General features: G+C 34.6%; 1 protein-coding gene and 1 long non-coding RNA gene across 4 annotated transcripts in view; one reads left to right on the plus strand and one right to left on the minus strand.

Annotated features, from left to right (window-relative positions):
• The window catches only part of ZNF654 (zinc finger protein 654), an 81,897-nt gene that overhangs the window by 33,327 nt on the left and 34,110 nt on the right, over positions 1-14,460 (plus strand). For 2 of the 3 annotated variants that reach the window (XM_024558127.3, XM_053918278.1), the window contains exon 3: positions 12,581-12,662. In XM_024558127.3, coding sequence (XP_024413895.2) covers positions 12,581-12,662 — 82 coding nt within the window. Of the gene's footprint in view, positions 1-12,580; positions 12,663-14,460 lie in introns of those variants that run through there. The other variant, XM_053918279.1, reaches the window with a different exon arrangement.
• Positions 1-14,460, minus strand: part of LOC139440690 (uncharacterized) — an 82,574-nt gene that overhangs the window by 31,824 nt on the left and 36,290 nt on the right. The gene's annotated exons all lie outside the window — the stretch shown is intronic.

Genomic DNA, 14,460 nt, shown 5'->3' on the forward strand with positions numbered 1-14,460 from the left:
TAGAAGATTTGTTATTTAAATAGTTGGGAGTTCCAGAAAATAACTTAGAGGAAATACATTGGAGGAAATTTTCTAAGACATACTCATAATAAAAGAATTTCCTAGAACTGAAAGTCATGAACTTCTAGGCTGAAAGAAACCAACAAGTACTCAGCAGAATGAATATGAAAGATACTCAGCTAAATACATCATATTCCAATTTCAAAATATCAAAAATGAAAAATGGTCCAGACCAGTGTGGCTCATTTGGTTGGGCATCATCCCCCAAAATAAAAGTTGCTGGTTCTATCCCCATTCAGGGCACATGCCTGGATGTCTGTTAGTTCCCTGGTTGAGGTATTTACAAGAAGCAACCAATTGATGTTTCTCTCTCACATCAATGTTTCTCTCCTTCTCTTTCTCCCTCCCTTCCCCTCTCTCTAAACTAAAAAAAAAAATTTAAAAAGAATGAAAAACAGACTTGAACACCTGGAGAGGAAAAACTAGGTCATCTATAAAGGAACAAACATCAGACTGATACCAGTCTTCATACAACCAGAAGTGGATGGTAGAATATAATTAGTGGCTCTAAAGATTTGAGGATAAATTATTTTTAATGTAGCATTTTATACTCATTCAAACTGTCAGTTAAGTATGAAAGCAGAAATAATATTAGCAGGCATGTAAGGACCTAGAAGATTGATTTGTCCACATACTGTTTTGGGGAGTTTTTAGAGAATGTGCTCTAGATGAGGATGTCGTATAAAAAGACCAAATGACAGTGAATCTAGAAAACAGTGGCATTTACTTAAGATAGAGGGAAAAGATGTTCGAGGATCACTGCCAAATAATAGCTCTTATGGATATGTCACCTCCAAGAGGGAAATATCCAGTAGAAATTGAGATATGGGACCGACTTTGAGAACTTGGAGCCATTTAAGGTAGTGAAAAAGTACACAAGGCAAAGGAATTAAAAAGGGAATTAGACACTCCAGGAAAATTAAGAATAATCTGAATAGGAAAGGATACATAGTCATAGCAAACTACTTAGATGTGCACTAAATGTTATTTTTATTGTTTTCTTTCTTATCCTGATCCGAGGCCATTTTTTCATTACTTTTTAGGGAGACAGAAAGGGAGAGAGGGAGAGAAAGAAACACTGATGTGAGAGAGAACCATCAGTTGGTTGCCTCCCTTATACTCGGACAGGGGATCATATGTACCTGGACTGGGGAGTCAGCAAACCTGTAATCCTTGAGGTACAGGACAACATCCCAAACAGTTGAGTCATACCAGCCAGGGTTTTATGTAGTTTTCTTAATGTAAATGATGTTTATTGACTTTAAACTTTCAATGTATAAAATAATTATAGAACAGAGGGAAATTACTAACTTTTCAATATAAGAATATTTAATGGAAGTTGTGAGTTAAAAGTGAAGGACAGGGCACTAATATCCGTCCTTTAATTTTTATTTTATAAAATGGTGTACCAGTAGTACATGAAGCCATAAATAAATGTGCAAGTAAAGTTATAAAGATATATAATAGATAAAGATAAATATAATAAATAAATAAATAACTATTGGGAAGATGGAATTGATTGTGTGAGAAATTAAATTCTCCCAGAGCAGAGAGTCAAGAGATAATATTTAAAATTGACAAACCAAGAAAATAGCAAAACTTATTATCAACAGCTATTAAAAATATTGAAAGTTGTTGATTCTGGGGCATTGGACTAGTGAGAGAGGGTTGAAGCCTTTCTATACATGTAGCATTTCTAAATCTTGAAGTGTTATTTTCATATATAGTGAATTAATTAATGAATTTCATTCTTGACAAACTATATTTTTTGTTTTATTTTTATATAAAAGAATGTATATAGAAGCACCCATTTATGATAAAAGCACTCAGCAAAGTGGGAATAGAGTGAGCATACATAATATAATAAAGGCCATATATGAGACGTCTACTGACAACATACTCAATGGGCAAAAACTAAAATCTTTCCCACTAAGATCAGGAACAAGACAAGGATGCCTACTTTCACCACTCCTATTCAACATAGTACTGGAAGTCCTACCCACAGCAATCAGACAAGAAAAGGAAATAAAAGGCATCCAAATTGGAAAGGAGGAAGTAAAACTGTCATTGTTTGCAGATGACATGTTAGCGTACCTAGAAAATCCTATAGATTCCACCAAAAAACTTCTTGACCTAATAAATGAATTTGGCAAAACAGCTGGATATAAAGTCAATACTTAGAAATCAAAGGCATTTTGGTACACCAACAATGAAATATCAGAAGCAGAAATCAGGGAAAAAATCCCATTGGCTATAGCAACAAGAAAAATAAAGTACGTAGGGATAAATCTAACCAAGGAGGTCAAAGATCTGTACTTAGAAAACTATACAACACTGAAGAAAGAAATTAAGGAAGATACAAACAAATGGAAGCATGTACCATGCTCATGGATTGGAAGAATTAACATCATCAAAATATCCATACTCCCCAAAGCAATATATAGATTCAATGCAATCCCTATTAAAGTACCAATGACATATTTCACAGATACAGAACAAACATTTCAGAAATTTATATGGAACCATAAACGACCCCGAATAGCTGCAGCAATTTTGAGAAAGAAGAACAAAGCAGGAGGGATCACAATACCTGATATCAAACTATTTATTACAAGGCCACTGTAATCAAAACAGCCTAGTACTGGCATAAAAACAGGCACATAGACCAATGGAACAGAACAGAGAGCCCAGAAATAAACCCAAGTCTCTACGGTCAATTAATATTTGACAAAGAGGGAAGCAGCATAAAATGGAGTAAAAATAGCCTCTTCAACAAATGGTGTTGGGAGATCTGGACAGCTACGTGCAAAAAAATGAAACTGGATCACCAGCTTACACCATACACAAAAATAAATTCAAGGTGGATTAAAGTCTTAAATATAAGTCATGATACCATAAAAGTCCTAGAGGAAAACATTGGCAGGAAAATCTCAGACATTCCATGCAGCAACATCTTCACTGATATGTCCCCTAAAGCAAGGGACATAAAGGAAAGAATAAACAAATGGAACCTCATCAGAATAAGAAGTTTCTGCACGGCTAAAGAAAACAGCATTCAAATGAAAGAGAACCAACAACATGGGAAAACATATTTGCCAATGATACCTCGGACAAGTGTTTGATGTCCAAAATATATAAAGAACTCACACAACTCCACTCCAGGAAGACAAACAACCCAGTTACAAAATGGGCAAAGGATTTGAACAGACACTTCTCCTAGGAAGACATACAGAGGGCCCAGAGACATATGAAAAGATGCTCAGCGTCACTAGCCATCAGAGAGATGCAAATTAAAACCACGATGAGGTACCATCTCACACCAGTCAGAATGGCCATCATAAAGAAATCCACATTGTAGAGGATGTGGAGAAAAGGGAACCCTGGTGCATCGTTGTTTGGAATGCAGACTGGTGCAGCTACTGTGGAAAACAGGATGGGATTTTCTCAGAAAACTAAAAATGGAACTGCCTTTTGACCCAGCAATTCCACTGCTGGGATTATACCCTAAGAGCCCTGAAACACCCATCCAAAAGAACCTATGCACCCCAATGTTCATAGCAGCAAAATTTATAATAGCCAAGTACTGGAATCAACCTAAGTGCCCATCAGCAAATGAGTGGATCAAAAACTATGGTACATTTACACAATGGAATTCTATGCAGCAGACGGAAAGAAGGAGCTCCTACCCTTTGCAACAGCATGGATGGAACTGGAGAGCATTATGCTAAGTGAAATAGCCAGGTGATGAGGGACAAATACCATATAATCTCACCTTTAACTGCAACACAATCCACAAGAGAAAAAAGCAAACAAAATATAACCAGAGACATGGAAATTAAGAATAATCTAACAATAGTCAGAGGGGTGGGGGGAGGGGACAGTGGGGAGAAGGGTTTTCAGGAACTACTATAAAGGACACATGGACAAAACCCAGGGGGAGGGTGGGAGCAAGGGAGGGAGGTGGGTTTGGCTGGGGTGGTGGGGAGTAGTGGGGAGAAAATGCAAACAACTGTAATTGAACAACAATAAAGTAATTAAAAAAATTTACAGTACCCACAAAATGCAGGGAGGATAAATAACATTCAAATTTCATAATCAGTATAACCCAATAAAATTTTGTTTAAAATGGTACCTTGAGGCTCACATGCAAACGTGTGTAGACTTGTGGAGAAGGAAGATAATAATTGGCCCAATATAGCTAAGAAGGTTGCTAAGCTAGCAAAGTGAAACTGAAAAGAATATCAATTGTGTAACTTCGTGAGAAAAATTCTACCTGAAGCAATTAAGCAATACATGGGATTAGTTTAGTGGCTGATTTATTGAATTATTTATAAAACAATTACAGCTATCCAACTGAGCTTCATAGAAGTTTCTTTAAAGTCGACCCACATCTGATTTGTGATTTTCCTTTTGTTTCCCTCAACAAACTTAGTCCCAGATATTTGTTATCTGGATCATAAATTCATTTGCTTATTTAAAAATATTTTATCATTGTTACGTGTTTTCTAGTCACAACTTCACTGTTTTATCTAACATTACTAAGAAAAACTATATGAAGAGTCAAAATGGTCATATATATTGTTGTATTTATCAACATTCCTTATTTGTCTATTTGAATTTTATATTGATAAAGATGTATTCAAAGCTAAATGTTAAGCTGAATAATTGATGTTGAAAAATAAAGAATTCCTTTTTCATAGGAAAAAAAAAGAATGCATGTACATTATGATTTTTTACAGGATTACTTGTATATATTTAAAATTGTAGGGGCAACTCAGTGAGATGATGGGTATGTTAACCCCCTTGATTATGGTGATTATATCACTATCTTATGTATATCAAAAGTCAGATTGTACACTTTAAATATATACAGTTTCTGTTGGTCATTTATACGCCAGTAAAGCTGAAAAAATAGTGGAGAGAAGGAGCATTTAGGATATAATGTTACTTAGATTTATAGCAGCAAGACAGTTAATAAAACTATAATGTTTTATATTTAGTTTATCAAGCCTGAATGAACATGGAAAATGTACTGGGACTTTTGAGTTATAATTGACAAATCTTAGTCAATCTAGTTTAAGCCTCCGCCCTGCAAATGGGTGGGTGGGGAGGATTCATTAGATGACTAAACTATGGAAAAGTAAGGTCTAGAACATTTCAATATTTTCTATTTTTTATTGTTGCTATTTTTTAAAATATATTTTATTGCTTATGCTATTGGTTGTCCCAATTTATTCCCCTTTCTCCCCCTCCACCCAGTACCTCCTTTCACTCTGGCAATCACTGCACTTAGTTCATGCCAGTGGGTCATGCATGTAAGTTCCTTGGCTACTCCATTTCCTTTACTGATTTTAACATCCTCCTGTCTACTCTATACTTACCAATTTGTAGTTTTAATCCCTACGCCTTTTCCCTATTCTGCCCTTCCCCCCTCTTAACTGATAACCCTGCAAATGATTGCCATATCTATGATTCTGTTTCTGTTTTGTTTGTTTGCTTTGTTTATTAGATTCTGTTGTTTATAGTTGTGAATTTATTGCCATTTTAATGTTCATAGTTTTTGATCTGTTAGGTTTTTTTCAGTTAGGTTTTTTTTTGGAGTTTTGTTCTATTCTTTCATTTGAGCCATATTTCTTTTTCTCAATTTGGCAGCTTCCCTGTGTTTGTTTCTGTTCATTAGGTAGGGATGCTTTGACTCCCTGTCTTAGTAGTGTGGCCTATTGTAGAAAATCACTCAGTAAATTAGATGGGGAGGAGCTTTAGGTAATCACCAGGGAGGGAGGGGCAACCCGTGTCAACCAGGTTGATGGAGTCTTAGGTAAGGTATCACTGCTCTGTGGTTCTGTGTGGGGGATGGCTCAGAAAGGGGACTATGGCCATTGCTTGGCCTCTGGAGTTTTGTCTGGGAGGTAGCTGTCCTCTGGCTGTCACCATGATACCAGACACTGGTGACCTTCCAGCTGGAGCCCAGAGGAATTGAGTCTGCCTAAGTCCTAAGTCCCTTGTAGGCCCTTTAAGAGGAGACTCCCAAGAGTCCTACAATTTCTTCTGCTGCCTCAATCCTCACTGGTGTTCACAGCCAGAAGTTATATGGACTTACCTTCCTGGCTCTGGAACCCTGGGTTGAATGGTCTGGTATGGGCCTGGGATCCCTTGTTCTCAAGTTATTCCTCCTGATTTTTATCCACTACACAAGGATGTGGGTCTGCCTGCTCTGCTTCTCTGCCCCTCCTACTTTCCTACCCATCTGGATGAATGTAACTTCTTTAATTCCTTGGTGGTTGTACTTCCATACAGCTCAATTTTCTGACAATTCTCAGTGACAGTTGTTTTGTAGTTTAGTTGTGATTTTTGCTGTGGTTGTGCGAGGAGGTTAGCCATGTTTACCTATGCCTCCACCTAGTTTCATGATTTTCTGAATCCAAAGAATGAAATGTTATTTGGAACTGTTTTCTCCCATTCTGTCTTTCTCTAGGGGCTTCACTCTCTCAGGGCTGACATTTCTGCGATTAAGTTTAGTTTATCCCAAGGGAGAAGAAACCCCCTCTCCACACCTCTAATCCCCGAAATATTTGGGGGACTCAGGCCCAGCCAAGGTTAAGTGTGCCCACTTCTTGGACTAATCACTGTGTTGAGGAGAGTGTGGTAAAATACTTGTTTCAGTCTGGTGACAAACCTGCACTTGGGGAAATGAGGATACTACATTGGCAGCCGTTGGCAACCCTATCAGAACCATAGAAATGATGGAGGGATACACACTTCCCTCAAGAAGTTAGTGAGATAGTGGAAAAGAGAGTGAGGTAGAGTACAAGGACTACATTTATATGTTTATTTTGAAAGCTATCAAAACAGTTGTTATTCTCTAGTGATTTTGGAGGAAAACATTATTAATAGAAATACATTATTTTTAAGCAAGAAGTATTCTTGTTACAATGCGTTGGCTTTTCCCCATTTTCTATATAATCTTTGCTAGCTTTAGTGATATAATGTGAAAATGCTTTTAAGGCTTCCAAAAATACTTTTAAAAATATTTGTCATTTGTGGACTTCGATTTCATTACTTTTTAGACTTTTATTACTACTGCTTATGAAAAGAATAATGTATTAAACAGAAACAAATCTTAACATGAAGTGACAGTCATAGACAAAATAAATTACATATCTTACTGGTTTGTCAAATAATAATGTTTCTTACAAAGAAAAGTTTTTGTATTATTTGAATTTACTTTAAAAGAAAAGTTCATTGTATTTTTATTACCAGAAGAAAAATGTGGAAATAGCAACATGGTGGTATTAAAAGAGCGAGTCTGTAATTCTAATTTACTTAAATAAGTAAATAAATAAGCCAGAAAATTCTTCCCACAATTATTTCATAATTATTCATTCATTCATTCTGCAAATCTTTGCTTGGTTTTAGGAATAAAATAGAAAACATAGGTTGGTCCTTGTTCTGAAAGACTTTACAAAGCTAAAACATACTGAAGAGTCACAGTATTATGTAATTGTAATCATGAAAGAATTACAGGGTACAATAAGAGTGTAAGAGGGGACCTGACTTGGACTGGGAAGTTATGGAAAATTTGCTGGGTGAGCTAACACTGGAGCTGAGCTCAGAAGGAATGAGAGCAAATAAGTTAGATGAAGGAGCAGGAGAGCCACCCAGGGATGGTAAACAGATTGTGCCAAAGTACCTGGACAGGATGTCAGGATATTAATGGATTTCATTATAATTCATATGTTTGTAGAATTCTTGTTTATGATATATATCATGTGTTTTTAATTTTTTAATCACTTGACATACTAAAAATTTATAGGTAAGCAAAAGGGTTAACTTGATATCTATAATCTGTATATAGGTATATATAATATATAGGTATAAAATATGTTAAACATATGTTATTCTATTCTCTGATAGAAGTAAAATCATCTCTATTTGCATATGACATTATGTATAGAAACCCTAAAGACTCCACCAGAATACCCTTAGAACTAATAAACTAATTCAGTAAAGTTTCAGGATATAAAGTCAATGTATAAAAATTCTTTGCTTTTCTGTACACTAATAACTCCAGAAGAATTAAGAAAACAATCATATTTATAATTTCATCAAAAAGAATAAAACATCTAGGAATAAATTTCACCAAGAATATGAAAGACCTAGACACTAAAACTGTAAGACACTGATTAAAAAAATTGAAGACACAAATAATTGGAGAGAAAAAAATGTTCATAAATTTGAAGAATTAATACTGTTAGAATGTCCATGCTACCCAAAGCAAACTACAGATTTATTGCACTCTCTATCAAAAATCCAATAGCATTTTGCACAGAATTATAACAGATAATTCCTAAAATGTGTGTGGAACCACAAAAGATCCTGAATAACTAAGGTAGTATTGAGGAAGGACAAAGCTGGAGGCATCACTTTTCCTGATTTCAAACTATATTACAAAGCTAACCAGAACTGTGTGATACTGGCCCATAGATCAGACAGGTATGTAGATCAACAGAAGAGAATAGAGAGCCCAGAAATAAACCCATGCATACGTGGTCAATTAGAATACAACAAAGGAGCTAAGAATATGCAGTGGGGGATGGACAGTTTCTTCTGTAAGTGGTGTTAGAAAAACTGGACAGGCATATTTAAAAGCATGAAACTGAACCACTGTTATACCATACACAGAAATCAACTCTAGATGGATTAAAGACTTGAGCATAAAACCTGAAACCATAAAACTGGTAGAAGAAAATAGAGACAGAAGGCTCTTTGACATCAGTCTTGGGGATGATTTCTTTATTTATTTTTTTTTTACTTGACACCAAAGGCAAAGGCAACAAAAGCAAAACACTATTTGAACTAAATCAAACTAAAAAAACTTGTACTATAAAGGAAATCATTAGTCCAAATCAAAACCAAATCAAAACAACAATGAGGTATCACCTCACACCTGTTAGGATGTTTTGTTTTTTTTTTTCTAAAACGGTAACAAATAAGAATTGACAAGGATATAAAGAAAAGGGAACCCCTGTGCACTGTTGGTAGTTATATAAAATAGTGTTGCTACTGTGGAAACCAGTATGGATGTTCCACAAAGAATTAAAAATAGAATTACCATATCATCCATCAGTTCCATTCCTGGATATTTATCCAAAGGAAATGAAAACACTAACTCGAAAAGATACTTGCACCTCTGTGTTCATTGAAGCATTATTTACAATAGGTAAGACATGGAGGCCTCCCATATGTCCAGTGATGGATGAATGGATAAAGAAAATGGATACACACACATATATATAATGGAATATTATCATTCATAAAAATGAAGGAAATCTTAATATTTGTGATAACATAGATGGACTTTGAGAGCATTATGCTGAGTGAAATAATTCAGAGAGACAAATAATATCTTATATATGAAATCTAAACAAAACAAAACTCAGATATTCAGAACAGGTTGATAGTTGCTGTAGTGAGGATTGGGAGGTGGGCCAAATAGGTGAAGGTGGTCAAAAAGTACAACTTTCTAGTTATAAAATAAATAGGTCATTGGGATTTAATGTATAACATGTTGACTATAGTTAAAAATATTGTATATTTGAAAGTTGTTAAAAGGAGTAGATCTTGACAATTCTTATCACAAGAAGAAAAAGTTGTGACTGTGTGGTGATGTATATTAACTAGATTTGTTGTGAAGATAATTTTCCAGTATATAGAAATATCAAATCATTACGTTGTACACCTGAATCTAATACAATGCTACATGTTAATTATAGTTCAATAGAAAAGAAAATCCCACCGTATCAAGGCACCAAGACAAATTTACATATTTTTGAATATTTAATAAAAATAAATATGTGACTTAAGTTGGCTGTAGCCTATTGTTTATAGTTTTCGTAAGTTATGTTCTGAAAAAGTTTTCTGTTCTAATTTTGGAACATGGGGAGACCAAAAATAATTTCCTGTTGGTCTTGTAGGAAATGGTCATCAATACATTTATTTTTGTTTCCTTTTTCATTTCCTTTTTGATTAAGATATATAGATTATTCCAATCAAGATCTAGTTAGGGAAATGTAAGTCATGCTAGATAATTCAGTAGAGGGAATTTAATTCATAGAACCTCTTTCAAAGTTGTTAGAAAATTGAAAGAATAGATAAGAGGATGGTGAATGAAACTTAGCACTCTAGTAAGTTGCTGTTAGCCCTAGAAATGGAAGGAAAGAGGAGGTATTGGTAGAGCTTAAGAGAATTCAGATGGTTGATGAGGGAGAAGCATTGATTTGTGTAAAAGGAGACCTCGGAAGAGATGTAATAATTACTTCTAAGAGGACCCTTTAACCACAGACTCAAGCAATTTATAGAGCAACAAGCAGGATAATATGCGACACACACACACACACACACACACCCATCTAGATCATCTGCATGCTTAACATTCAAACTGAAAATCACTGAGAAAATCTTGAAGGCTACCATAGTAAAAAGATACTACCTAATTTAGAAGACTAATGATAAATACAGCAGACTCCTCAGGAACTATGCAAGCCAGAATATAACAAATTGACATCTTTAAAGTGCTAAAAGAAAAAAATTAAGTCTCAATTTGAGAGGGAGAAACAAGCGTGTTTTCAGGGAAGAGAAAAATGAAAGAATTCATTCCCAGAAGACCTGAACTGCAAAAAAAAAAAAAGTACCACAAACGTGATGCTAGACAGAAAATCTACCCAGAGAAATGAAGAGAACTGGAAATGGTAAAAGCCAAACCATACATATAAAATGGAATATTCCTAACTTTTAATCACTGAAATATAACTGTTTAAAACTGAAGTTGGCAAACATTTTTTTTCAAGGGCCAGATATTTTAGACTTGAGGACCATAGAGTATCTGCTGTAACCATACTACTGTTCTTGTAGCACTAAAGCAGCCATAGATAATACTATATATACATGAGTCTATTTCTCTACATCAGAGCCATCATAGAATCTATCAACATTTTCATTTTTATAAATATGAAGGAAAAATGGCATTTCATCTTCATAAAGTTTTACTTATTTAATTGAGTAAAGTAGAACATCTTTTCATATTTGAAATAAAAATTCACCTGCATTTCTTTTCTGTGAAGTAGTCCTTTTCTCCTAGTTTTCTACTAGGTTTTTGACATTATAAAGAATTACTTGTATAAGCTTTTTAATTAAGGAAATCTGCAAATATTCTTTCCCAGTGAATCATTTTGCTTTTGACTGCATTTATGGTTCGTGTCTGTTGACATTTAAAAATTTAGTCAAATTTATAAAAATATCAGTTCATGGGGTGTAGTTGCTATGCTGTGTTTAGAAGGGTCTTTGTAATTATTGTGTAATGCTTAGGTCTTTTATCTAATTTTTAAAATGATATAATCTTACAGTTATGTTTGCATTAAAAATTTCAGTCTTTATTAGTGATTTTGATTAAAGTGTTTAGAAAAATACAGCTTTAGCTATTTCTAGTTGAGTATCTTCCACATTTTCAAGAGTTTGAAGTATTTGTCATTTAGGATTGCAAAGTAATATATTATACTTTCCCATGCTCATGATTAGGAAATGTTATGTTTCTTCCTGTACAAACTAATTAATGAATTATTAAAGGCACATAAAATACTTAGTAATAAATTTTCCAAATAACTCATTTATTTTTTTAACATTTTTTTTATTGTTGTTCAAGTACAGTTTTCTGCTTTTTCCCCCAACCCCTCCCCACCACTCCATCCCTCCCCACCTCCCTCCCCTGTTTCCATCCCCCCTTGTTATTGTCCATGTGTCCTTTATAATTGTTCCTGCCAACCTTTCATCCTTTTCCCCTGTAATCTCCTCCCCTCTCCCCTCTGGTCACTGTCACCCAGTTCTCAATCTCAGTGTCTTTGGTTATATTTTGCAAATAACTCATTTAAAAATGAGGATTTGGGGCAGTCTGTCATAAGTGGGATAATGATAATTAAGGTAAGCCTAGAGTTTGAGGATCCATGTGTCATTAATTAGATACATAATTGGTGACATTGCTATAATATAAATGTTGGTGGAGAGTTTCATGGTGCCTCTCTAATATATTTTTGTGTCGATTTATCCATCCCTTATATCCCTCTGAAAACAATTAGAGTTTGAATTTTTTCCAGGGTCCATTATACTATGAGTGTGTACTCATTTTAGATCATCTTCACATGTGTAGTCAAATTTTGGCCACCTGGTATCCTGTTGCTTTTTCTTTTTCTCTTTTTTGCAGTGTGAACCTAGTAGGCATGAGTAATGTAATTATGCATTCTGTAGTTCTATAACTTAAGTGCATTTCTTTGTATTTTCCTTGAAGATGCTTCTATTAAATTTTTACTGAATATGTAACACGAATCCTAAATGATCAGTGTGTTTCAAAACCAACTATTTTAAAACTAGATATCTGATAATACATAACTGTTACCTTTCGAGATTCTTTTAAATTGGGACAAAAAAGTTAAAGAAGCAATGAAAGTTATGATTCACTTATTCTTCCTAGGAGTTTCTTTGAGTTGCTGCTGTTCTTCGGAAGAGATGAGTTTTATGAAGAACCCTTAAAGGATATTCTTGGATCATTTCAGGTAAAACAATTTAATACTTCACATTTTGTCTACATTCAAAGCAGGCCTTTATTTTCCCCTTAAAAATAGTATATTGGTTATTTATTGTTTGTAATTTTTATATTTAACTAAGGTAGCAATGTTTAGGATCCTGTTATACTAGTAGAAAAAGAATGTTTCTTAAAATGAACTTTTAGCTGTATTTCTAGGGAGTTTATGAATAGAATTCCAATTTTACATTTGCTTCACCAGAGCTTACTGTCCCCACCAATGTAGATTTCTAAGCACATCCTGGACATATACTCATTTTTTATTGCTACAGGTTTTGATTTCACAGCCCCATGTAGAGCTTGGCCCTTACTTAGACTAGACTCAGGCTGTCTGTTCCATGCACTTTCCCCCTTGGCCGTACCCTGATTTATTTTTATCTATTTTCTCAATAACCTCCCCAAGATAGAAGGCAGATATTTCTGCACATTCTATATGAGAGAAGAGAATAAAAAATATCCAAGACCTTTCTTGTAGATGGCAAGAACATTGATCTTTTTAGCATTTATTTATGAAGAAATACCTGGTAGTACTTGGGCTCACTAATGTGTGTCCTTGGCATTAATCTCATCAGCACTTCTCTGGGGTGGAATAAAGGAAGATGTGCTTTGAGCTCCCCCTAGGGGTAAAGTGTTCACACAACGTATCTTACATTTATTCTTATGGTGTTAACAAGAAAGGCTGATGGTCAAACAGGAATTTTGCTGTCCACCTTTAGGAAGAGTCCAGTGCTTTCTTTCACCTAGAATTTTTCTTTTATGTTTATTTAAAGCAAGCTTTTACAGTGAGTAGATTTTTTCATAATCAATCATTCTATTGCATACACAAAAGAGAACAATTATAAGCAAACTTAATTGTATCAAGTATATCTAAAACTTCTTCACATTCAGAATCTGAGTCCAGATTTGCTTTTCCACTCACCTATTGACGTCTGTTTTTTAATACGATTTTGTCTTCGGTGACATCAAAGTGTTGGTGAAATAGCATTTTCTAAAATAATAAAAACTAAAGGCCATTGGAATTTGGCTTTTTTAAAAGCTTAAGCTGGCTTTATGGTTCTGTTTAGCCAACTTTTGACCTGCTTCAAAGGTGTTGTTAAATTAGATCAATTGCTCTACACCCATGCCTCACGTTTGGCTCCCAAGAATTAAAAAAGTGTTCTGCTAGTTTTGGATTTTATTCTGAGTCACAATATACCCTTTCGCAAGTTTCTGTGTTCTTCGAATGTCCATTCAAGGAGAATTACAACTACATCATGACCATTACCGGGCTGACATGAATTCTATGATATTGAATATACAAAATACTCTGATTTTAGAGTGGTACAAATATTTAAAAATGCATGTTAGAATCAGTGAAATTAGGAATGTTATATTAAACATTCTACTTTATCCATTCCTACACTCAGCAAAAGAGGTAGAAATACTGTCATCATGGAGCTTAATTGAGCCTATAGTCAAGTATTTAAAATTTATTAATTTTACATTAATGTTTTCCTTTGAAATTTGTGTTCTTGGCAATCCATTCTTCAGCTTTTTACTTAGCAGATATTTATTGTGTTCCCACTATATGCTAGGTACTAAGCTCTGGAACAAACAGTAGTAAGCAAAACCAGAAAAATCTTGCTCTTGTGGAGTTTGATTCTAATGTGGAAACAGAAAGACAATAAACTTGTAAATTAAGAGTATTTTAGAATGAGACAGATGACTTGGAGAAAAATGAAGCAGGCGGGGAGCTAAGGAGTGCTGGCATAGTAGTATTGGGGAGAAAA

The sequence above is a fragment of the Desmodus rotundus genome, chromosome 2 (genome assembly GCF_022682495.2).
Source record: "Desmodus rotundus isolate HL8 chromosome 2, HLdesRot8A.1, whole genome shotgun sequence".
Taxonomy (NCBI): domain Eukaryota; kingdom Metazoa; phylum Chordata; class Mammalia; order Chiroptera; family Phyllostomidae; genus Desmodus; species Desmodus rotundus.